Source organism: Puma concolor, chromosome B4 (assembly GCF_028749965.1).
Source record: "Puma concolor isolate L17-30 chromosome B4, mPumCon1.1.hap2, whole genome shotgun sequence".
In the NCBI taxonomy this organism is placed as follows: Eukaryota; Metazoa; Chordata; class Mammalia; order Carnivora; family Felidae; genus Puma; species Puma concolor.
In genome coordinates this window covers 113,796,216-113,822,042 of record NC_141673.1, presented here as the reverse complement: position 1 = coordinate 113,822,042, position 25,827 = coordinate 113,796,216, and the positions used below count along the sequence as shown (strand labels likewise).

The 25,827-nt window shown below is 37.0% G+C and overlaps 1 protein-coding gene across 4 annotated transcripts in view; it reads left to right on the top strand.

Moving 5' to 3' along the window:
- Positions 1 to 361: 361 nt before the first annotated feature.
- LOC112867942 (coiled-coil domain-containing protein 7) overlaps positions 362 to 25,827 on the top strand; it is a 149,122-nt gene continuing 123,656 nt past the window's right edge. For 2 of the 4 annotated variants that reach the window (XM_086714617.1, XM_086714614.1), the window contains exons 1-4: positions 362 to 594; positions 4,976 to 5,306; positions 6,533 to 6,625; positions 18,118 to 18,201. In XM_086714617.1, the coding sequence (XP_086570743.1) occupies positions 5,028 to 5,306; positions 6,533 to 6,625; positions 18,118 to 18,201 (456 nt within the window). In that variant the 5' untranslated portion in view covers positions 362 to 594; positions 4,976 to 5,027. Of the gene's footprint in view, positions 595 to 1,735; positions 1,874 to 4,975; positions 5,307 to 6,532; positions 6,626 to 18,117; positions 18,202 to 25,827 lie in introns of all 4 variants that reach the window. The other 2 variants (XM_086714616.1, XM_086714615.1) reach the window with 2 other exon arrangements.

Sequence of the window (25,827 nt, the reverse complement as noted above, 5' to 3'; positions counted from 1 at the left end):
GACTTTAAGGGCCTGGGGCTCAGGTTTTGCTGGTGATGAAGCCCAAGTTCTCCAAGCACCAAAGAGGCCCCTGTTTTATTTCTTTAGGCCAAATGCCTAAAAGAATCTCACTTGTGCAGCGTCCTGGAGGGAAGTACACAGCCCAGGGAGCAAGAAACACAGAAAGCGCAGTCTGGACTGTATTACTTCGTAGGGCTCCACAGTTGCCGAAAATCCTCTAGCCTTCAGTTCCGGGAAAGACTCGGTCGGTTCAGGCTTTGGCTCCTAGAGCGGTGGCGGATCGCGCGCGGCGGGGGCGCGCGGCGCGGGTCTCTCGGGGCGGGGGCGCGCGGCGGGGGCGTCGGTGACGCGGCGTCAACCGCCCACCTCGCGGCTTAACGCCCGGCCGGTCGTTGCCGCCGCCTCGGGGCGCAGAGGCCCGGCCTTTCCGCCCAAATGTCAGTTTGTAAAATAGCAACGCTGGAGTCTGAAGGGTTTGCAGGCTTCCGCCTTGAAGGAAGTCTGGGAGGTTCGGCATTTCCAACTCTTTCACCTTAGAGCCCGCTTGGCCAAGGCAAAACCGCCCAGTAACCTGGCTTCCAGCGGCCTCAGCAGGTATTCTAGCCACTGGGAGGGGAGGCGCCTGCGGTCCTTCCCTCCGCGGAGTGTGAGGGTTTCTGTTGTGTTCTCTGGCAAAAGCGGCAGCTGTGCCTCTGTTGATGCGAAATATAAGACGATAATCCTAGCTTCTTCTCTGCCCTATGTCGCCCCCTCCCCCATTTCGTTGTGTACTGTATCATTAAAGCGTTTGAGATGAATCCTTGAAGGGAGACCAGAAAACGTTTTCTTTGTGGTAGAAGGTGACTGATAAACTTGGGCAAATTTGTGGTGATCTACTCCTCCTAGGATAGTTAGGATTAAATGAAGAAAATACGTAAAATCCCTAAATATTTCTTGTAAATACAAGCGTTTAGTCCATGTAACCTTTATTTTTATACGCGTGTGAACCTCATGGGTCCATTTATTAGGTTGTTTGGTTGCACCTGGTGCGCGGCCCGTCTTTTTCTCAATTGGTTTCCTGAAGTAGCGGGCGTCTCTGCCTTCCTGTCTGTCACCGCAGAAGTTTCCCTGGTCCTGCCTTAAGTGCACGGGAGCATTTATGCATTAAAACCTATTTCCCCTTGTTTACTCAAGGATATCATTCCAGCAGTTTCCCTCCATACCAATCAATACATTTTGCTTTCTACTGGGTCATTTCCATCAGCATATGTATTAATTTCCCAGGGTTGCCTAAACAAGTACAACAAACTGGGTGGCTTAAAACAACAAAAATTTATCCTCTATTTCTGGACGCTGAAGTCTGAAGAGTGTGGCAGTGCTGGTTCCTCCTGGAGGCTCTCGGGGAGGATTTGTTCCGTGTTTCCTCCCAGCTTCTGGTGGCCGCTGCCAGTTGGTGTCCCTTAGACTCCTTGCTCTCATCTTTGCCTCTGTCTTCACACGGTGGTCTCCCCATGCGCCTGTAGGTCTGAGTTTCTTCCAGGAAGCACACCATTGGGATTGGGGCCCACTCCAGTCCAGTTTGAATTCGTCTTGGTTCCATCTACAAAGATCTTATTAACAAATAAGGTCACATTCACAGGTTCTGGGGTTAGGACTTGAACATATTTTTGGGGGGGAGAGGGCATAATTCAACCTACAACAGCATACAAACATGTTACTTTTCTCTTAAAAAATCTTCCTTTTGCCCATATTTCAGGCATTCACCTCCGTCATTCTTAAAACTGTTGCTATCCTTTAGGTCACAAATGACCTACTTCCTTGTCGCTAAATCCGGTGGTTAATTCTTAGTCCTCATTTTACCTGCCCAACATTTAACGCAGTTCATCATTTAGTCGTAAGTTTTTTTTTGTTTTTTTTTTTTTCACTTTATTTTCAATACATCCTCCCCTGGTTTTACCTTCTGGCTCATTGATCAATCATTCTTAAGTCTTTTTTGCTGGTCCTTTTCTCTCAGACCTGATGCTTTTGATGCATTGTCTTTGGCAATATAATTTCTTTGAAATTCTTTTGATGCTTTTCAATTTTGTAAATTAAATTTTAGTTTCTGTATCACTTATTATATTACCTTTATTTAAAATATTATGCCACTATTAATATTAGAAAAATATAAATGGATATATTTTCCAACTGGGGACTTTGGCTTATGTTCTACAATGTATATATTTATTATTGTCAACAGTTTCCAAAACCATTGCATTCTTCAAATGAATTTTGAGTGACATGACATCAAATAATCTTTCCCAATATTTATTTGACTATGATATAAAAATTATGTTTGACAACGTTTTCAATTAACTATGTAGTGTTTCATTACAACAATAAAGCAGTTGTACAGTTTGAGAATGAAAAATTTTCAGTGTTGTCAGAAGATATTTTTGCTCTATCATTCACTACCAAGTTAAAAAAAAAGTCTTGATGAATTGTGCAAAATATTACGGATTTTTCATTTTTGAGTATTTTCTGTTTGTTTTTTCTCATATGTATTTGAGGCATTGTATTGCTGTTATATATATGTGTATATATATATATATATAATGTGATATATATATTTTTTAATTTTTTTTTGTAAGTAATCTAAACAGTAGATTCTTCTCCAGCTGTGTCATCTCTTGGTTAAAATCCTAATACATGTTCACATATAGAAATATTTGCATTTTGGAAATCCACAATTATATCAATAATTTTTATGTGCTTTCTGTGGTTTAACCTTAGGGATTGTGTCCGAAATAATTGAGAAATAATTAGCTTGTAAAAATGTTATTGTAACTGATTTCATTTATAATGTATCATATAATATTTATTTTTTGGTTTTTATTTTACTTCCTAAAATAGTCTATTATTTGGTGTTGATATTTTATTTTGCATAAATGTGCTAACAGGATGCCATTGACTTTTTCTATGCCAAATAAAAAAATATCTATTATTAGTCTATTAAAATTTATTAGATGACCCTCTCTATACTAGGTACTACTTCTCCAAAAATTTAATCATGTTTATATATTGTCAACAAATGCAGGCCTATATTTTCCCAATTTTCATAGGATTGGGAATTTAAATTCTTTAAAATATATTAATTTTTAATACTTACTGATGATGTGTATTTTACTTTATTCATGTTTGAGAATATGTGATAAATGCTGCTAATCTTTGCATCCATTTTTATTCTTCAGCTAGACTCTGCATCCAAAGAGCTTGCAATTTAGACAAAATATAGATTCCTTTAAGAAGAAATTTTATTTAAAACTTGGTGGCAATTGAATTCTTCCTCTTTTTTAGGTTATATGCTCTTTCCTTCTGAAAACTTTCAAATTTTTCTTTTTGAGGCTTTTATATTTATTTCATTAATTATGTTTTGTTGTTTATCTGTTTCCTTTTTGGTATTTTGTGAACACTTTTGATCTGTCTTTCCACTATCCTTAAGTCTGAGAAATTTATCTTTATTATTTATTCAAATATTTCCTCCTGTCCATTTCATATTTTTTTTCCTCACTGGATCTTCTTTTATCTGGTTTTTGATATTTGTATAATTCTTCTATGTATCTCTTATTTTCTTTTTCATTTCTATCTCTTTATCGTTTTCTGCTGCTTTCTGGCAGAATATCTCACTCTGATCTTCATTTGCCTAATTTATTCTTCAGCAGTATTATTCTGTGATCAGTTATGTTTATTACATTTTTCGTTTGTAGTATTTCTACTTCAGTCTTTAAAAAAATACTCATGTACCTGTTTTGTGTTGCTAATATTCTGTTTGTGTGTATTTGTATATTTTTGGTTTGTCTTTTTTTTAAAACTTTTTTTAAAAAGCATGTATATATGTATGTATATATGCATATATGTATGTATTTATATAATTTCTACACCCAACATGGGGCCTGATCTTACAACCCCGAGATCAAGAGTCTCATGCTCTTCGGACTGAGCTAGCCAGGTGCCTCTGGACCTTTTCTTTTAGTTTTCTTTGTTTCTTTCTTCCTTTCTTTCTTTCTTTTTTTCTTTCTTTTCCTTTGCAAAGCTTGTATTTTTCAGGTGTCAAGTTATTTTTGCCTGTGAACTCATATGTCTTTGGGAGTGTCAGCTACTCTTGTCTAGTAATCTGTTATTATGAAATGATAAAAAAACAGGCCACAGTTTATGTCCCTCCCATCAAATTTAGGGAAATTTTTTTGTGTGTATTTGTTTCCTAGGGCTGCCATAACAAAATACCACAAACTAGGTTGCTTGAAACAATAGTAATTTATTCTCTTACAGTTCCAGAGTCTAAGAGTCTGAAATTAAAGTGTTTGCAGTGCAATGCTCCTTCTAAAGTTTCGAAAGAAGAATTTCCCTTGCTTTTTCCTAGCAAGGATGCTGGGAAAATTTAACGTTCCTTGGCTTGTAGCTGATTTACTCCAGTCTCTGTCTCTGTCATTACATGACCTTTTTCTCTATACATCTGTGTATCTTTGTCTTCATTTGGCTTTCTTATAATGATACCAGTCATTGGATTTAGGGCCCACTCTAATCTAGTATAACCTCATCTTAACTTGGTTACATCTACAAAAATGGTATTTTCAAATATGGTCATATTCACAGGTGCCAGGGGTTAGAACTTGAATATATTTTTTGGGGGGACCCAGCATGATTTTGGTGCTGCCTTGATATTACTCTGTTGTTACCCTGGGTCTAGGCTATTATTCCTATGCAAGTAATGATAGATATAAAACTCCCCATCCTAAATACTCATACATAAATCAGCCTTCAGTCACCTTTAAGGATTTCTCACAGGCTTTTTTTTCTTTTTCTTTTTTTAAAATTTTTTTGTTGTTATTTGTTGTTAGGAATGGTTTCCTCTCCATTTTGTGATTTCTGCAGTGCTGGTTTTGGTATTCACCATCTTCACTGCAATTGGTAATCCTGCCCTAATTTTTAATCTGAAATCTTAATGTTTTATTTACAGGGAGGAATACAATTTTTTCACCTATAATTTGGAAGTGAAGTAAAATAACAAAATGAAGTCCGCAAAACATCTGTCAGCCTCTAGTAATAAATTGGCAAATGTTCCAGATTTAACTTACAAAAAAGGAATATTTACTTCACCGTTGTCACCTAAACCAAAGGAAAAACATAGTGCAAAATTAGTACATGATAAACTTGAACCAATGGTCTTAGGATCTCCACCAGCAGGGGAATCCATCGTAAGATATGCTTTGCCCATTGCATCGAGTAAGACAAAGGAGTTAATAGCAGAAGATGAATTGATCAGGAAAATTACCAAACATCTAAATATGGTAAGACACTTGTTGGTCCCTGTGTTTAGGGTTTCTATGACCATCCCTAGGCTTAGAGATTTGCTAGGAAGGTGCACTAGACTCAAAATATAGACCTACTGATGGCTAAGATCTAGTACAGTGAAAAGATACAAAGCAAAATCAGCAAAAGGAAAAGGCTTTTGGAGTGAAGTCTGGAGGAAACTAGGTCCAAGATTCCTCTTACTTTAAAGTCACACAGGATGTGCTTAATTACTCCAACAACAAATTATGGCAGCACATGTGAAATGTCTTTTGGAGAAGCTCATTAGAGACTCAGTGCCCAGGGTTTTATTGGGGGTTGCTCATCTAGGTATTTTGCTTAGCATGTACCAAAATTCCACACTCCCTGAAGGAGAGGGAGTTAGATGTTTAGCATAAACCACATTGAAGGAAAGCAGATGTTTAGCATAAACCACATTGTTTGTACAAACAGTTTAAGGACAATGAGCCACTGTAATCAGTGAATGATGGGAACACTCATGAAATCCAAGTTCTGAGGCAGCAGTCTAAGGCCAACCTTGAAAGCAGATCTTTCTAATGATAGTCCTTTCTGGCTCATTCCTGCTATGTTAACTCTTCTCAGCACTTTAGAAACTTTAGCTCTTAGTGTTGGGAAAAAAAAAAAATCTCCTTTTTTTCTGAGTTTCTCTTTGCACAGTGATCCCGAATTGAATTATGAATGTACCACATACCAAATGAGACCAATGAGGGAGGTAGCACAAATATAAAAAGAATATAGTTTTGTGAAATTTCCAAAATACAAGTTTGTTCAAAGTTTGAAGGGTTAGCTCAGAGAATTTCCTTAAAAAATTTATTGCTGTCTAGTTTACATTTCTATTTTGTCCGCTTCTTTTCAAAGAAGAAATTTGAGTCCCTCAGATTTTGAGGAAATACTTTGGTGATAAGTGGAGTTGATGCTTCAACTATTCATAGATCGCCTTTTACATGCCTATGAACACAGAAATGGGAGTCATAGGGACTTTCTTACAGAGTAGAGTTGAGGACTGTTTCTTATTATTTCTTCAGGGTGATATGAGATGGGATGTGAGATGGAAAGTTTAAGTTTATGGCACTGGTAGAAAGAAGTCTTATTGCTAAGAAGGTCCTGACATGTTTGATTAAGTGTTTTTTTTTAACACTTAATAAATTTACATATAATTTACATAAAATTATTAAAATAAAAATTTGCTTTGATTTACTCATAGGTTGTTTCTACTTTGGAGGAAGCCTATGGATTTAGCATTGTAGATAGAGAAAAATCAGTTGTGAAGCCTGAACATGAAGAATTAACTTTATCTGTAAGTGTATATAATCCTAATGTAGAAACATTTAACACTGAAAAGGGTTAAGATTTTCTTTTGGAGTCCATTTATGTTCTCAGAATGAATTCCCATCCATGAAAATGACCTGGTTAGGGAACTTGAAAGTAGAGTATTGATTTTTCTATCCTCTGCTAACACTTATCTTAAAGTTTAATTAAGACCTATCTGTATTTTAAACGTATTTTTATTGCTAGTGCCTGTTCTGTTTAATTCTTAAACATTTGGTTACTTGTTGGTTTTAGATGTATATTCTTTATCATGTTAAGAAAGTGTCCTTCTATTTGTATTTTGCTAAATAAAAAAACCCAAGAATTTATTGAATTTTAACAAATATCTGGTATATATAAATTATGTAACTCTTAAGGTGATTAAGTATGTGGTTCTCCTTTAACCTATTGATGAGATGAATTATTTTACATGTTTCATAATATTCAACTGTACTTTAATATACTTGTAGAGTATTATTTTTCTATTTTATAATTATTTTTGTTAGTTAGGGATTGAGTTTGGCTCCATGTAATAAAACACCTATGTTGAGTCTTTCAATTCATGAACATTGTATGACTCTCCATTTGTTTCGGTCTTGTTTGATTTCTTTCATCACCATTTTGTAATTTTCATCATACAGATCCTGTACATGGTTTGTTAGATTTTATGCCTTAATATTTCATGTTTTTTGGAACACTTTTTAATGGCATTGTATTAAATTTTAGTTTCCACATTTTGTAAGTAGTAGATAGAAATAATGATTGATTTTTGTATGTTGATCTTGTATCTTAAACAACCTTGTTCAATGTATTTTTTCATTCTAGTTTTTCTATAGATTTTTTGGATTTTCTACATGGACAATTATGTCATCTTCATATAGAGACAATTTTACTTCTTTCTATCCAGTCTGAATGCTTTTTATTTCCTTCTCTTGTGCTGGCTCTGGCTTCAAGTATTATATTTAATAATAGTGATGAGAGCAGATATCCTTGACTCATTATGACTGCTAATTTCAGACAAGAGTGGAAGTTCAGTTCCCTGGTTGGTCTCAACATCATCACTCTGGTGGGGGAATTGGATGGCTAATTTTCACTGCCACATTATTTTTTAGTCCTATCGACACATGGATAGTGGGTGCAGCTTATTCTTGGTGTTTGGCTCAAGTAGGATAGGCATTGTCAAAAAGGTTTTGGTTATGCTAGAGACCCCCCTTTTTTTTTTTTTTTTCAACGTTTATTTATTTTTGGGACAGAGAGAGACAGAGCATGAATGGGGGAGGGGCAGAGAGAGAGGGAGACACAGAATCGGAAACAGGCTCCAGGCTCTGAGCCATCAGCCCAGAGCCCGACGCGGGGCTCGAACTCACGGACCGCGAGATCGCGACCTGGCTGAAGTCGGACGCTTAACCCACTGCGCCACCCAGGCGCCCCTAGAGACCCCCTTTTTACAGTCCTTTGGCTTTTCTTAGTTGTTGTGCTTTTTTTTTTTTTTTTTTTTAGTCTGTGCTTATTGGAAGTTCCATGAGTCAGGCTTTTCCAGTGTCCCATCCATTTTATATGTAGGTAAAAAGAAAACCTAAAGAATTCATGTATTCCTCAAGTTTTGAGATCTCTGCCTTTCTCTTTCTTCCTTTCAGAATTTGCCTGTGTTAGTTTGTTGTATTGTCTATGGATTTTAACTGTAGGAGGGGTGATTAGAGGAATGGGCCTAGTCCATGATGAGCAGAAGTGAAAGTCCAAAATTATTTTTTATGTATATTTATTCTATTTGCAGTCCATCAAGCTGAGTTTGTGGGTTGATGTTTTCATCAAATTTGGAAATTTTCATTCATTATTTCTTTACATATTTTACTGCCTCTCTGATCCTTTTTTATGAGACTCTAATTACACATATATTAGAATGCTTGTTACTGTGTAAGCAGTTACTCTCTGTTCATTCATTTCAATTTTTTCTCTTTCTTTGATTCAGTTTGGGCAATATATGTTATTCTATATTCAAACTCACCGATCCTTTGTGTGGTGTCTGATCTGCTGTTAAACTCTATCCAATGAAATTTTTATTTCAAATATCATAATTTTCACATTTAAGATTATCTTTTGGTTATTTTTTAGGGAGTTTTATATTTCTCCTGCTATTATCTATCTCTTTACCTGTCTACCAATATTTTTCTGCAAATTCTTTTATCAGTAACAGAGTTTTAAAATCTTTGCTAATTTTCAGTATCTGGATCATCAGTGTATTTACTTCTTCTATTTTTCCTTTTGATTGTGGATTGTATTTTCCTGGTTATTCATATGTTTTATAATTTTTTTTAGTTGGATCCCAAGCATTATATTTAGAAAAATATTGGAAACTGTGGTACAATGTTTTATTTTCTTTTTTTTTATTTTATTTTATTTTTAATATGAAATTTATTGTCAAATTGGTTTCCATTAAACACCCAGTGCTCATCCCAAAAGGCGCCCTCCTCAATACCCATCACCCACCCTCCCCTCCCTCTCACCCCCCATCAACCCTCAGTTTGTTGTCAGTTTTTTTTTTTTTTTAATTTTCTTTTCAACGTTTATTTATTTTTGGGACAGAGAGAGACAGAGCATGAACGGGGGAGGGGCAGAGAGAGAGGGAGACACAGAATCGGAAACAGGCTCCCGGCTCTGAGCCATCAGCCCAGAGCCCGACGCGGGGCTCGAACTAACGGACCGCGAGATCGTGACCTGGCTGAAGTCAGACGCCAACCGACTGCGCCACCCAGGCGCCCCTGTTGTCAGTTTTTAACGGTCTCTTATGCTTTGGCTCTCTCCCACTCTAACCTCTTTTTTTTTTTTTCCTTCCCCTCCCCCATGGGTTTCTGTTAAGTTTCTCAGGATCCACATAAGAGTGAAACCATATGGTATCTGTCTTTCTCTGTATGGCTTATTTCACTTAGCATCACACTCTCCAGTTCCATCCATGTTGCTACAAAAGGCCATATTTCATTTTTTCTCATTGCCACGTAGTATTCCATTGTGTATATAAACCACAATTTCTTTATCCATTCATTAGTTGATGGACATTTAGGCTCTTTCCATAATTTGGCTATTGTTGAGAGTGCTGCTATAAACATTGGGGTACAAGTGCCCCTATGCATCAGTACTCCTGTGTCCCTTGGATAAATTCCTAGCAGTGCTATTGCTGGGTCATAGGGTAGGTCTATTTTTAATTTTCTGAGGAAACTCCACACTGCTTTCCAGAGTGGCTGCACCAATTTGCATTCGCACCAACAGTGCAAGAGGGTTCCCGTTTCTCCACATCCTCTCCAGCATCTATAGTCTCCTGATTTGTTCATTCTGGCCACTCTGACTGGCGTGAGGTGATATCTGAGTGTGGTTTTGATTTGTATTTCCCTGATAAGGAGCGACGTTGAACATTTTTTCATGTGCCTGTTGGCCATCCGGATGTCTTCTTTAGAGAAGTGTCTATTCATGTTTTCTGCCCATTTCTTCACTGGGTTATTTGCTTTTTGGGTGTGGAGTTTGGTGAGCTCTTTATAGATTTTGGATACTAGCCCTTTGTCCGATATGTCATTTGCAAATATCTTTTCCCATTCCGTTGGTTGCCTTTTAGTTTTGTTGGTTGTTTCCTTTGCAGTGCAGAAGCTTTTTATCTTCATAAGGTCCCAGTAATTCACTTTTGCTTTTAATTCCCTTGCCTTTGGGGATGTGTCGAGTAAGAGATTGCTACGGCTGAGGTCAGAGAAGTCTTTTCCTACTTTCTCCTCTAAGGTTTTGATGGTTTCCTGTCTCACATTCAGGTCCTTTATCCATTTTGAGTTTATTTTTGTGAATGGTGTCAGAGAGTGGTCTAGTTTCAACCTTCTACATGTTGCTGTCCAGTTCTCCCAGCACCATTTGTTAAAGAGACTGTCTTTTTTCTATTGGATGTTCTTTCCTGCTTTGTCAAAGATGAGTTGGCCATACGTTTGTGGGTCTAGTTCTGGGGTTTCTATTCTATTCCATTGGTCTATGTGTCTGTTTTTGTGCCAATACCATGCTGTCTTGATGATGACAGCTTTGTAGTAGAGGCTAAAGTCTGGGATTGTGATGCCTCCTGCTTTGGTCTTCTTCTTCAAAATTACTTTGGCTATTCGGGGCCTTTTGTGGTTCCATATGAATTTTAGGATTGCTTGTTCTAGTTTCGAGAAGAATGCTGGTGCAATTTTGATTGGGATTGCACTGAATGTGTAGATAGCTTTGGGTAGTATTGACATTTTGACAATATTTATTCTTCCAATCCATGAGCAGGGAATGTCTTTCCATTTCTTTAAATCTTCTTCAATTACCTTCATAAGCTTTCTATAGTTTTCAGCATACAGATCTTTTACATCTTTGGTTAGATTTATTCCTGGGTATTTTATGCTTCTTGGTGCAATTGTGAATGGGATCAGTTTCTTTATTTGTCTTTCTGTTGCTTCATTGTTAGTGTATAAGAATGCAACTGATTTCTGTACATTGAGTTTGTATCCTGCAACTTTGCTGAATTCATGTATCAGTTCTAGCAGACTTTTGGTGGAGTCTATCGGATTTTCCATGTTTAATATCATGTCATCTGCAAAAAGCGAAAGCTTGACTTCATCTTTGCCAATTTTGATGCCTTTGATTTCCTTTTGTTGTCTGATTGCTGATGCTAGAACTTCCAGCACTATGTTAAACAACAGCGGTGAGAGTGGGCATCCCTGTCGTGTTCCTGATCTCAGGGAAAAAGCTCTCAGTTTTTCCCCGTTGAGGATGATGTTAGCTGTGGACTTTTCATAAATGGCTTTTATGATGTGTAAGTATGTTCCTTCTATCCCGACTTTCTCAAGGGTTTTTATTAAGAAAGGGTGCTGGATTTTGTCAAAGGCCTTTTCTGCATCGATTGACAGGATCATATGGTTCTTCTCTTTTTTTTTTTTGTTTGTGTGATGTATCACGTTGATTGATTTGCGAATGTTGAACCAGCCCTGCATCCCAGGAATGAATCCCACTTGATCATGGTGAATAATTCTTTTTATATGCCGTTGAATTCCATTTGCTAGTATCTTATTGAGAATTTTTGCATCCATATTCATCAGGGATATTGGCCTGTACTTCTCTTTTTTTACTGGGTCTCTGTCTGGTTTAGGAATCAAAGTAATACTGGCTTCATAGAATGAGTCTGGAAGTTTTCCTTCCCTTTCTATTTCTTGGAATAGCTTGAGAAGGATAGGTATTATCTCTGCTTTAAACGTCTGGTAGAACTCCCCTGGGAAGCCATCTGGTCCTGGACTCTTATTTGTTGGGAGATTTTTGATAAAAGATTCAATTTCTTCGCTGGTTATGGGTCTGTTCAAGTTTTCTATTTCCTCCTGATTGAGTTTCGGAAGAGTGTGGGTGTTTAGGAATTTGTCCATTTCTTCCAGGTTGTCCAATTTGTTGGCATATAATTTTTCATAGTATTCCCTGATAATTGTTTGTATCTCTGAGGGATTGATTGTAATAATTCCATTTTCATTCATGATTTTATCTATTTGGGTCATCTCCCTTTTCTTTTTGAGAAGTCTGGCTAGAGGTTTGTCAATTTTGTTTATTTTTTCAAAAAACCAACTCTTGGTTTCGTTGATCTGCTCTACAGTGTTTTTAGATTCTATATTGTTTATTTCTGCTCTGATCTTTATTATTTCTCTTCCTCTTCTGGGTTTAGGGTGTCTGTGCTGTTCTGCTTCTATTTCCTTTAGGTGTGCTGTTAGATTTTGTATTTGGGATTTTTCTTGTTTCTTGAGATAGGCCTGGATTGCAATGTATTTTCCTCTCAGGACTGCCTTCACTGCATCCCAAAGTGTTTGGATTGTTGTATTTTCATTTTGGTTTGTTTCCATATATTTTTAAATTTCTTCTCTAATTGCCACTCATTCTTTAGTAGGGTGTTCTTTAACTTCCATGGTTTTGGAGGTTTTCCAGACTTTTTCCTGTGGTTGATTTCAAGTTTCATAGCATTGTGGTCTGAAAGTATGCATGGTATAATTTCAATTCTTGTAAACTTATGAAGGGCTGTTTTGTGACCCAGTATATGATCTATCTTGGAGAATGTTCCATGTGCACTCGAGAAGAAAGTATATTCTGTTGCTTTGGGCTGCAGAGTTCTAAATATATCTGTTGAGTCCCTCTGATCCAATGTATCATTCAGGGCCCTTGTTTCTTTATTGACCGTGTGTCTAGATGATCTATCCATTTCTGTAAGTGGGGTGTTCAAGTCCCCTGCAATTACCACATTCTTATCAATAAGGTTGCTTCTGTTTATGAGTAATTGTTTTATATATTTGGGGGCTCCCGTATTCGGCACATAGACATTTATAATTGTTAGCTCTTCCTGATGGATAGACCCTGTAATTATTATATAATGCCCTTCTTCATCTCTTGTTACAGCCTTTAATTTAAAGTCTAGTTTGTCTGATATAAGTATGGCTACTCCAGCTTCTTTTGGCTTCCAGTAGCATGATAAATAGTTCTCCATCCCCTCACTCTCAATCTAAAGGTGTCCTCAGGTCTAAAATGAGTCTCTTGTAGACAGCAAATAGATGGGTCTTGTTTTTTTATCCATTCTGATACCCTATGTCTTTTGGTTGGTGCATTTAATCCATTTACATTCAGTGTTATTATAGAAAGATACGGGCTTAGAGTCATTGTGATGTCTGTATGTTTTATGCTTGTAGTGATGTCTCTGGTACTTTGTCTCACAGGGTCCCCCTTAGGATCTCTTGTAGGGCTGGTTTAGTGGTGACAAATTCCTTCAGTTTTTGTTTGTTTGGGAAGACCTTTATCTTTCCTTCTATTCTAAATGACAGACTTGCTGGATAAAGGATTCTTGGCTGCATATTTTTTCTGTTTAGCACACTGAAGATATCGTGCCAATTCTTTCTAGCCTGCCAAGTTTCAAAAGAGAGATCAGTCACGAGTCTTATAGGTCTCCCTTTATATGTGAGGGCACGTTTATCCCTTGCTGCTTTCAGAATTTTCTCTTTATCCTTGTATTTTGCCAGTTTGACTATGATATGTCGTGCAGAAGATCGATTCAAGTTACGTCTGAAGGGAGTTCTCTGTGCCTCTTGGATTTCAATGCCTTTTTCCTTCCCCAGTTCAGGGAAGTTCTCAGCTATAATTTCTTCAAGTACCCCTTCAGCACCTTTCCCTCTCTCTTCCTCCTCTGGGATACCAATTATGCGTATATTATTTCTTTTTAGTGTATCACTTAATTCTCTAATTTCCCCTCATACTCCTGGATTTTTTTTATCTCTCTTTCTCTCAGCTTCCTCTTTTTCCATAACTTTATCTTCTAGTTCACCTATTCTCTCCTCTGCCTCTTCAATCCGAGCTGTCGTTGTTTCCATTTTGTTTTGCATTTTGTTTAAGCACTTTTCAGCTCCTCGTGACTGTTCCTTAGTCCCTTGGTCTCTGTAGCAAGAGATTCTCTGCTGTCCTCTATACTGTTTTCAAGCCCAGCGATTCATTTTATGACTATTATTCTAAATTCACTTTCTGTTATATTATTTAAATCCTTTTTGATCAGTTCATTAGTTGTTGTTATTTCCTGGAGATTCTTCTGAGGGGAATTCTTCTGCTTGGTCATTTTGGATAGTCCCTGGAGTGGTGAGGACCTGCAGGGCACTTCCCCTGTGCTGTGGTGTATAACTGGAGTTGGTGGGCAGGGCCGCAGTCCGACCTGATGTCTGCCCCCAGCCCACCGCTGGGGCCACAGTCAGACTGGTGTGTGCGTTCTCTTCTCTCCTAGGGGCAGGATTCACTGTGGGGTGGGGTGGCCTGTCTGGGCTACTTGCACACTGCCAGGCTTGTGATGCTGGGGATCTGGCGTATTAGCTGGGGTGGGTAGGCAAGGTGCTCGGGGGCAGGAGGGGCAGGCTTAGCTAGCTTCTCCTTAGGTGATCACTTCAGGAGGGGCCCTGTGGCAGCAGGAGGGAGTCAGATCCTCTGCCGGAGGTTTGGCTCCGTAGAAGCACAGAGTTGGGTGTTTGCGTGGAGCGAGCAAGTTCCCTGGCAGGAACTGGTTCCCTTTGGGATTTTGGATGGGGGATGGGCGGGGGAGATGGCGCTGGCGAGCGCCTTTGTTCCCCACCAAACTGAGCTCTGTCATCCGGGGGCTCAGCAGCTCTCCCTCCCTTTGTCCTCCGGCCTTCCCGCTTTCCGAGCAGAGCTGTTAACTTATGACCTCCCAGACGCTAAGTTGTGCTTGCTGTCGGAACACAGTCCATCAGGCCCCTCCGCTTTTGCCAGCCAGACTCGGGGGCTCTGCTTGGCCGGCGAGCCGCCCCTCCGCCCCGGCTCCTTCCCGCCAGTTCATGGAGCGTGCACCGCCTCGCCCTTCCTACTCTCTTCTGTGGGCCTCTCGTCTGCGCTTGTCTCCAGAGACTCCGTTCTGCTAATCCTCTGGCGGTTTTCTGGGTTATTTAGGCAGGTGTAGGTGGAATCTAAGTGATGAGCCCAGCGTCCTCCTACGCCGCCATCTTCCCTCTCTCCTACAATGTTTTATTTTCTAGAGAATCCTTACTGTTTCCTTTCTGACATTTAGCATGAAAATCTAATCATTCGCATTCTTCTAAGAACTGATTTGAGCAGGAACTGATCCATATTTTAATTAAGTTGAGTTATTGTATGATTTGTCTAACCCATAATCGTACATATTGCTGCTTCCCCTCATGGGTGATTTATTTGATCTTGCAAGTATTTTAGCAGGGAAGAGTTTGAACTCTGATTTTAAATAGTTTTGGTTCACATTTTGGTTCATTCCTGGTAGAACTTCAAATACAATTACCACAAGAACATGCAGTATGAGATTCCTCTGGTTTTTAGTTCCTCCTTTTTATTATTGTGTAATTGCCAAACTATAAAACATTTTGTTATCCCCAAAAGCTTCCTTGTATCCCACTTACAGTCAGTTCTTTCCTCCCACCCTGGCTCTAGACAAACACTGATCTGTCACTATGCTTTTACCTTCTCTAGAATGTCATGTAAATAAAATCATATAATATGTAGTCATATATATATATATATGGCCTTCCCCACTTCATCATGTATTTGAGATTCATCCATGTTGTTCTGTATATCAGTAGTTTGTTTCTTTGGTGTGAAGAGTATTCCATTGTATGACTATCCCACAGTTTGTAATCCATTCACCAGTTAATAAACATTTAGGTGGTTGGATGCAGTAACTATTTTGCATGTAACTTTTATGAGTGAAGCTTCTGTGGACATTGTGTACAAGTCTTTGTGAGGATATATGTTTTTATTCATCGTGGATAGTTTCTTTGGAATAGGATTGGTGAGTTATAAATACGTGTTTAACTTTATGAGCGATTACTCATAAACTGTTTCCCAACATGGCGGAATAATTGTATGTTCCTACCAGCTCTCTATGAGAGTTCTGGTGGCTGCACATTTTTACCAGAATTGGTATTGTCAGTCTTTTTAATTCTGACCATTCCTAATGGGTACGTAGGCCTCACTTTTCTGCCATCTTTATGGCAAAATTGAGATGGGGAGGAGTTTGGTAGAAGAAAAATGTTTGGGTTCAGTGATTTGCCTTAGGAGCTTTTCTCATTCTAGTCTATCTACCAGCTTAAATGGCTGTCAAAGGCTCAGCTGGTTTTTCTTCATACTCTCAATTCTGTTTGTCAATGGTAGGCCTGCTTTTTGACGTGGCTGACTTGGCACACTAGGCACAACTAGGCCAAGTGCTCTTCTTTCTCCACCATGCTCCCTTTAGGTATGGATATGGCTTTGGTTCTTTGCTCATCTGCAGTGTTCTGTGGAATTCAATTCATCACGTTTTCCTTATGTCCTCTCCTTTTCAACATCCTCAAGGAAAAACATAATAATTTGTAGGTGACTAACAGTCTGTATTATACTGGTATTTTACTTGTCTTACAGCACTGTTGTCATAATTTTTGATGATTTTAATATCCATGTAGAAGATCTTTCCAAATAATGTGGTCTCTTAGTTCACTGAATGATCATTCACTCTAATGATCTTATCTTCTATGTCAGCCACTAACCAACAAGATGATATCCTTTAGTCTTTGTCGTAACCAATCACTGTTACTTTTCCATAATTTAAGTTTCAATCATCTTAATTTCTGGTCACTACCTCTTATCTTTCCCACTTAGTCTGTCTAATATTCTGACTCCAAAAGTCCTTTGATTCCATTAGGAACTATAATCCATTGGTCCTATTACATTTTACTGTCCCAAATACTTCTTCTATTCTTACTTACCTAGCTTAAATTCCATGTTCCCTTATTATTATTGCTCCCACACATAGGTACTTAACTCTCTTGCCTTGTCATGCTTTATTGATTTTATTTTGTTAAACTGCAACCCTGATCAAATCAATCCCTATATTTGTGGCTTCTAAATCTGAATAGAAGATGGTCCTCAAGCATGTGTATAGTCTCATATTTATGATTAGTAACTCTAGTTCATTCATTTTCCTGCTTTCCTGAATGACTAATTCAGTTTTCCCACTCTTCTATATGGGTATTGATCTTTACCATGACAAAAAAAATATATGAGCGTATGAGTATGTTTTAAAATGTGACGGTGAATAACATATTCCTCATGGAGAACACTCTATGAGAATCCTAACTGTATATAAGCATCTAGATTTGTTTATCATAGGTTATCTCTGATTTACAAATCACCGCTCTACTATAAAAGATTTAGTCATTGTGACTTTTTTTTTAAGTCATTGTAACATTTTAATCTGTCACTATTTTTTCCTCAAAGTCTTCATTTGCTTATTGAGGGTGAAAGACTATAGCTCTTGATAAGTATACTTATATTCAGAAGTTATAATTAGCGTTAATTTTCTAACACAAAGAGATATTTATAAGGTATATACAGAATTGCTACCTTTTTTTGGCTGCTCATAAATTTCAGGAGTCTAAATCTGGGATGCTTGATTTTCTACAACTATGTAGAGGAGAATGAGAAGAGATGCATAGTTGGGTATGTCATTCATGGGCCACTCCCCAGAATGTACTCTCTTCCACTTTCTGGGAGAATTTGCTAGTATAGCATTTGGAGCACAATTTCTTGTCTTATATGTTTGAAGGGACATAAATTATAGACAAAAATTATTTTTATTTATTTTTTTTTTTTAATTTTTTTTTTCAATGTTTATTTATTTTTGGGACAGAGAGAGACAGAGCATGAACGGGGGAGGGGCAGAGAGAGAGGGAGATACAGAATCGGAAACAGGCTCCAGGCTCTGAGCCATCCTCCCAGAGCCCGACGCGGGGCTCGAACTCACGGACCGTGAGATCGTGACCTGGCTGAAGTCGGACGCTTAACCGACTGCGCCATCCAGGCGCCCCTAGACAAAAATTATTTTTAAAAGCAAATGTACTAAAATATAGATGGGTATGCATATGGGTTCTGAAATTAAAAGTAACTTTGTTTTATTCTTTTCAAAAGGCTGGGGATGATCTGAATTCATTCTTGATATGTTGTTCACAATTTGCAGCTCAGTTAGAAGAAGCAGCTAAGGAAGAACGTCATGTATGTATTCTGCATAAATTATCGAATCTAAAATATCATTTATTGTTTTAATTTAAATTATTGGTACTGTTAATAAATTTTATACTAATACATTTTATATTTATTAAAAATTGCTCTTGGGGCGCCTGGGTGGCGCAGTCGGTTAAGCCTCGACTTCAGCCAGGTCACGATCTCGCGGTCCATGAGTTCGAGCCCCGTGTCAGGCTCTGGGCTGATGGCTCGGAGCCTGGAGCCTGTTTCCGATTCTGTGTCTCCCTCTCTCTCTGCCCCTCACCCGTTCATGCTCTGTCTCTCTCTGTCCCCAAAATAAATAAACGTTGAAAAAAAAAATTAAAAAAAATTGCTATTAAAATAATTATAGTGGTAAAATATTTTAAAGCTATGTTGGTTGTTTGAATTTAGATGTAATATCATGTAGCAATATTAGTCTAGATACAATGCCTTAATGAGTTACAATAGGCATTAGAAAGTATTATTTTTTTTTATTCTTAACATAGGCACTTAGATCTGTGAATTTTCCTTTAAGTACAGCATTGATAGAGTCATTGGTATTTTCATATTTACAGATGAAAATATAGTATTAATAGTATTTTTATTTTAGTGTTTTTAATAAGGTAAATTATATTACAAAGGCAATATGTCATAATTAATGAAAATTTTAAAAAAGACATGCATGAAGAAAACAAAAATTTGTTGTGGCCTGTTTACATAAGGATTTTTATGCTGAATTAGTTTTCTTCTATTCTTAGTTTATTGAGGTTTTTTTTTTTTTTTTAACCATCAAGGAGTGGAATTTTATCAAAACCTTTTCTTGAATCTATTGAGATGATCATGTGGTTCTTGTCCTTCATTTGTTTATGTGGTGTATTACATTGTTTCATGTTATTACAAATAGTGAGCCAGGCTTATGTTCTAGACATAACTCCTACTTGTTTTTACCTTTTAATTTGCTTTTGAATTCTGTTTGCTAGTATTTTGTTTAAGATTTTTGCATCATTATTAATCAGGGATATTGGTCTGTAGTTTTCTTGTGTCTTTGTCTCGTTTTGATATCAGGATAATGCAGGCCTCATGGAATAGGTTTGGAGAATTCCTCCTTTTTGATTCTTTGGGAGAGTTTGAGAAGGGTTGGTGTTTTAAATGATAGAATGCTCCAGTGAAGCCATCTCGTTCTGGATTTTTCTTTGTTGGGAGGTTTTTGATTACTGCTTCAGTTTCCTCACTAGTTATAGATCTGTTCAGATTTTTAAATTTTTTCATGGGTTGGCCTCAGTAGGTTATATGTTTCTAGGAATTTATCCATTTCTTCCAGGTTATCCAATATTTTGGCATATAATTGTGTATAGTAGTCTTTTATGATCTTTTGTCTTTGAGCAAAGTGGACATCATTGTAATATATCCTCTTTCATTTCTAATTTTAATTATTTGAATATTCTCTTTTTTTCATAGTTAATCTAGCTAAAGCTTGTTACTTTTGTTAGTCTTTTTTTTTTTTTTTAAGTTTATTTATTTTGAGAGAGAGGGAGAGACAGACAGACAATGTGAGCAGGGGAGGGACAGAGAGAGAAACCCAAGCAGGCTCCACATTGTCAGGCAGAGCCTGATGTGCTTGAATTCACGAACTATGAGATCATGACCTAAGCTGAAATCAAGAATCAGAGGCTTAACTGACTTAGCCACCCAGGCGTCCCCTTGTTAATCTTTTTAAAAACCACTCTTGGTATCATTTTTGTTTCCTATCTCTATTTCATTTATCTCTGCTCTAATATTTATTATTTCCTTTCTTTTGCAAACTCTGGCTTTAAACAAAATTTTTTTTGTTCCTTTAGATAAAAGGCTATTGTTTGTGATCTTTTTATTTATTTAATTTATTTTTTGAATACTTATTTATTTTTGAGAGAGAGAAAGAGAGAGAGACAGAGAGAAGGGAATAGAGAATCCCAAGCAGTCTCAGCACTGTTAGTGCAAAGTCTGATGTAGGGCTTCACCTCAGGAACCATGAGATCATGACCTGAGCTGAAATCAAAAGTTGGATGCTTAACCAACTGAACAACCCAAGTGTCTCAGTTTGTGATCTTTTTAAATGTAAACACTTACCACCATAAACTTTTAGTACTGATTTTTGCCAAATCTCATAGTTTTGGTATTTTGTGTTTTGTTTTCATTTATCTTCAGATATTTTCTAAATTCCATTATGATTTTTTCTTTGATCCATGGATTGTTCAAGAGCATGTTGTTTAATTTTCACATATTTGTGGATTTTTTTGTTTTCTTTCTACTATTGATTTCTAATTTTATACCACTGTGTTTAAAAAGATGCTTTGTGTGATTTTGATCTTAAAATTTGTTAAAACTTGTTTTGTGTCCTTAACATGTAGTCTGTCTTGGAGAATGTTCCATGAGTGCTTGAGAAGAACATGTATTTTGCTGTTGTTAGGTGGAGTGTTCTGTATATGTTTGTTATGTATATCTATTTTACAGTATTGTTTAGTCCTTCATTTCTTAAAAATTTTTTTTTATGTTTATTCATTTTTGAAAGAGAGAGACAGAGTACAAGCAGGGGTGGGGCGGAGAGAGAGAGGGACACAGAATCTGAAGCAGGCTCCAGGCTCTGAGCTGTCAGCACAGAACCCGACGTGGAGCTTGAACTCACGAACCACGAGATCATGACCTGAGCTGAAGTCAGATGCTCAACCGACTGAGCCACCCAGGCGCCTCTAGTCCTTCATTTCTTATTGATATTCTGTCTGATTGTTCTTGCCATAACTGAAAGTGGGGATATTGAAATGTCCTAATATTATTGTGTTGCTGTCTGTTTCTCCCTTTAGTTCTGTTAGTGTTTGCTTCACATATTTGGGTGCTTTAATATTAGTTGCATATATATTTATAATTGTTACATATTTCTAGTGAACTGGCCCTTTTATCATTATATATATCTTTCTTTTTTCTTTATTTTTTGACAGTTTTGTCTTAATCTCTATTTTGTCTAAGAATGGCCACCCTTGCTCTCTTTAAGTTCCTGTTTCTATGGAATATCTTCTTCTGGCCTTTTGCTTTGAGCCTGTGTGAGTTCTCAGATTTAAAGACAGTCTCTTAGGGGCAGCATATAGTACTTGTAGGAGATGCTTACTATTGCCATGTTGTTTATGCTTTCTGTTTGGTAGCTTTTGGTTCCTCTTTTTCTCTCTTGGTATCTTCTTTTGTGTTTTGTTGATTTTTTTGTAGTGATGTATTTTGATTCCCTTCTTGTTTCCCCTTGTTTATATTCTATAGTTATTTACTTTGTGGTTACCATTGCAATTATATAAAACTTATTAAAGTTACAACAATCTATTTTAAACGGATAACAACTTCAATTACATATAAAAACTCTACTATTTACATTCCTGCCTCTCCTACTTTATGTTATTCATGACATAAATTACCTCTTTTTACATTGTATGCCCATTAACTTAAGTTTATAATTAGTTTTCATCTTAAAAAATTCTGTACCAAATTTATAAGTGATTTATTTGCCTGCTTAAGAATACTACAGGATATTTGTTGATACGTTTATATTTGTAAGGGAATTTTATATTTTTGTATGGTTTTGTGTTGATGTTTATTGTTATTTCTCTTCAACTTTTAGGACTCCTTCAGGGTTTCTTATAAGGAAGGTCTAGTGGTAATGAATTCTTTTCAGCAGTTCTTTTTATCTGGGAAAGTCCTGATTTCTCCCTTATATTTGAAGGATAGTTTTGCAAGATATAGTATTTTTGTTTGGCAGTTTTCTTTCAGTGCTCCCTAGTAGCCCATAATCTAATGGTTAAAAATTTGCTGATGATCTGGTATAAACTTTCTTATATGTAATGTGTTCTATTTTTCTTGCTGTTGACAAGATTCTATCTCTGTGACTTTTGACAGTTTAGTATGATGTATCTCAGTATAGATTTCTTTTGATATTTTCCTAATTGGAGATATTTAAGCTATTTGAATTTGTATGTCTATTTTCTTTTCAGATTTGGGAAATTTTTATCATTTCTTCAAATAAGTTCCATGCCTGTTTCTTTTTTCTTCCTTCTTCAGTTCCCATAATTCATATTTTGTACCATTCCATGGTATCCCATATGTCCTTTAGGCTCTCTTTATTTTTCTTCATTCTTTCCTTTTTTTTCCTTTTCTGTCTTGATTATTTTGAAGATCTTGTCTTATAGTTTTCTGATTCTTTCTTCTAATTGGTCAAGTCAGCTGTTGCATTCCTGTAATGGATTTTTCAATTCAATTATTGTATTCTTTAGTTCCAGAATTTCTGTATGGTTTTTCTTCATAGTTTTTATTTTTTTTTCTTGATATTCTCATGTTTATGTATGGTTTTTCTCATTTCCTTTGGTTGTGCTCTCTTTTAGCTCATTAAGTATCTTCATGATGACAATTTTGAATTCTTCATAATTCATACATTTCTGTTTCTTTAAAGTTAGTTTCTGGAGGGGCACCTAGGTGGCTCAGTTGGTTGAGCATCTCACTTTGGCTTAGGTCATGATCTCATGGTCTGTGGGTTTGGGCCCCATGTAGGGCTCTGTGCTGACAGCTCAGAACCTGGAGCCTGCTTTGGATTCTCTGTCTCCCTCTCTCTTTGCCCCTCCCCCATTTGTGCTCTTTCTGTCTCTCAAAAATAAATAAACTTAAAAAAAATGATTAGTTTGTGGAGATTTAATTTGTTTGTTTGAATGTGCCATGGTTCCCTCTTTCTATGTCTTGTTACTTTTTGTTGTTAGAATTTTGGCATCTCTTCCAGACTTTGTGGTCTGATTTCCTATAGGGAAGACTTTCTCCATTCAGCCTGCCTAGATACTGGAGGCTTCTTAGGCCCTTTTTGGGTAGGCATTCCCTCTGGGTTTATGTGTGTAATCTTTGAGGCAGGTACTCCCAGTGGTGCTGTTATAAATTTCAGTAAGGAACCCCACCTAGTGTCTATTTTTGGTACTGCAATCTCTGGTGCTTCATGTACTCTGGTGAATGGTTGATGGTCTTAGTTCTCAGAGATTCTGGCACCCTATTGCAGTCAATTCTTGGATAGAGGCAAGAGGGAAACTGGCCATTTGGGCAACCTCCTGGCTCCCAAATCAGAGTGTTGAATATGTGTTCTACTCCTTTCAATCCCCAAGGGGAAGACAAGAGTTGGGGATTTCTTCCCAATTGTGCTACAGTGTCAGGATAGGGAGAGGCTCTGGCAAGTTAATGTTGAGAGTATATGTTTTTTGTTTTTTTTTTTTAAGTGGTGTTTCATGTTGATGTGGTTGGTCTTGTCCTTGCCTAAGGTACAGGAAACGTTAAAGTTTAACTGGTTTTTGGACTTCTCAGAGGCATTTGGTTTGTTTGATGTAAAATCCCTGTCTTTGTGGGGGAAGGAGGGTTTCAGGCTTCATATTCACTATCTTGCTGACAAAGTCTTATTTCTTTAATGAGGAATGATATTAAAAATGCCCAGTGATTCTGGAGTGTCTTTGCTTTTATGCTGTTTCAGCAGACAGAACTACGAAATGTATACAGGTATGCACACATACCATATACATAGTTCACGTGCTCATATTTCTACATAAAAATAAAGTGCACATGTACACACACACACACACACACACACACATGAACAGACACATTTAGAAATCTCAAAATCTCAGAGACACCTTTAATTCTAGTTTCTCACCTCAGGGCTTGTTCTTGCCTTCCTCAATTTCATATGTATACTCCTTCTTTCCATAGTGAGAATCCTAACTCTTAACATCAACATATTTATTCTTTTGCTCAACCTTATAATACTTACAAGATTGTTTAAGGATTTCTTGTTATATCACTATAAAAACAAATCTAAAGAGATTTCATGATTTCTTTTATACTATCCCCCTACCTCATCCCTTGGCAGTACTCTTTCCCAAGACTGAGTATAAGGTGTATGTTAAATTCTGTATTCATGAGTTACTTGGATTAGTTCTTTTTTCTTTTTCCTTACGAGTTTTACCTATTTGAAGGCAAAAACTCTAACTCAAAAATATATGTATATACCCTCATGTTCATTGCAGCATTATTTACAACAGCTAAGATATAGAAGCAACCCAGTGTACATCAATAGACGAATAGATAAAGAAGATGTGGTATCTATATGCAATGGAAGATTACTCAGCCATAAAAAGAATGAGACCTTGCCATTTGTGACAACATGAATGGACTTTGAGTGTTTTATGCTAAGTGAAATAAGTTAGAGAAAGACAAATGCCATATGATTTCACTTATATGTGGAATCTAGAGAACAAAACAAATCAACAAACAAAGAAAAAACAGAAACAGCCATAAATATGGAAAACAAACAGATGGCTGCTAGAGATGATGGGACTAGACAAAAAGGAGTAAAGGGGAGTGGGAGTTTCCAGCTTTTTTTTTTTTTAATTTTTTTTTTCAACGTTTATTTATTTTTGGGACAGAGAGAGACAGAGCATGAACGGGCGAGGGGCAGAGAGAGAGGGAGACACAGAATCGGAAACAGGCTCCAGGCTCTGAGCCATCAGCCCAGAGCCCGACGCGGGGCTCGAACTCACGGACCGTGAGATCGTGACCTGGTTGAAGTCGGACGCTTAACCGACTGCGCCACCCAGGCGCCCCTACAGCTTTAAGTTATGTAATGAATAAGTCAGAGGGATGAAAGTTAAAGCATAGGAAATGGTACTGTAATCATGTTGTATGGTGACAGATGATAGCTACACTTGTGGTGAACATAGCATAATATATAAAGTTGTCAAATCACTATGTTGTATGTCTGAAACTAATGTAACATGTGTCAATTATACTTTGATAAAAACAGAAATACTATGAGATGTTTTTTTGGAGAGAGAAAAATAATCCAGAGGAAAGGTCTGAGTAACAAGTAGAGCAACCTACATGATAAATGTAGTAAATATTGAATAAGTGTATATATGTATATGCATGTAATATAAATATATATTAATAATCAAATCTTATGGATTAGAAAATATGATAGAATAAAAATGCATGATAATTATCACGTACATCAGGAGAGAACTTAGACTTGGAATTAATTGCAATTGAAATATAATCTAAGGTCCTTGTTTGGGAGAATAATAATGACTTTAATAAGTTAGGTATTCCTATTAAAATTTCTTTTTAAAAAACATATGTTATGTGTCGAATTTTTATCCTAGTAGAGGAAAATTGAATGACAAAAAAAAAAAAAATCCAAAAGATTCTAAAAAAAGAGAGAAAAAAATAATTAGAGAGTAGATAATGGAAATAAATCTAAATATGTCAGTAAATATACCAATTAAAGGAAAAAATTTGGTTAAAAATGAATTTAAACTATATGTTTACTAGAAATATATTAAAGCATAAAAATACAGAAGTGTTGGGGCACCTGGGTGGCTCAGTTGGTTAAGTGTCTGACTTTGGCTCAGGTCACGATCTTACAGTCTGTGAGTTCGAGCCCCGTGTCGGGCTCTGTGCTGACAGCTCAGAGCCTGGAGCCTGCTTCAGATTCTGTGTCTCCCTCTCTCTCTGCCCCTTCCCCACTCATGCTCTGTCACTCTCTGTCTCAAGAATAAATAAAAACATTTAAAAAAAATTAAAAAAAATACAGAAGGG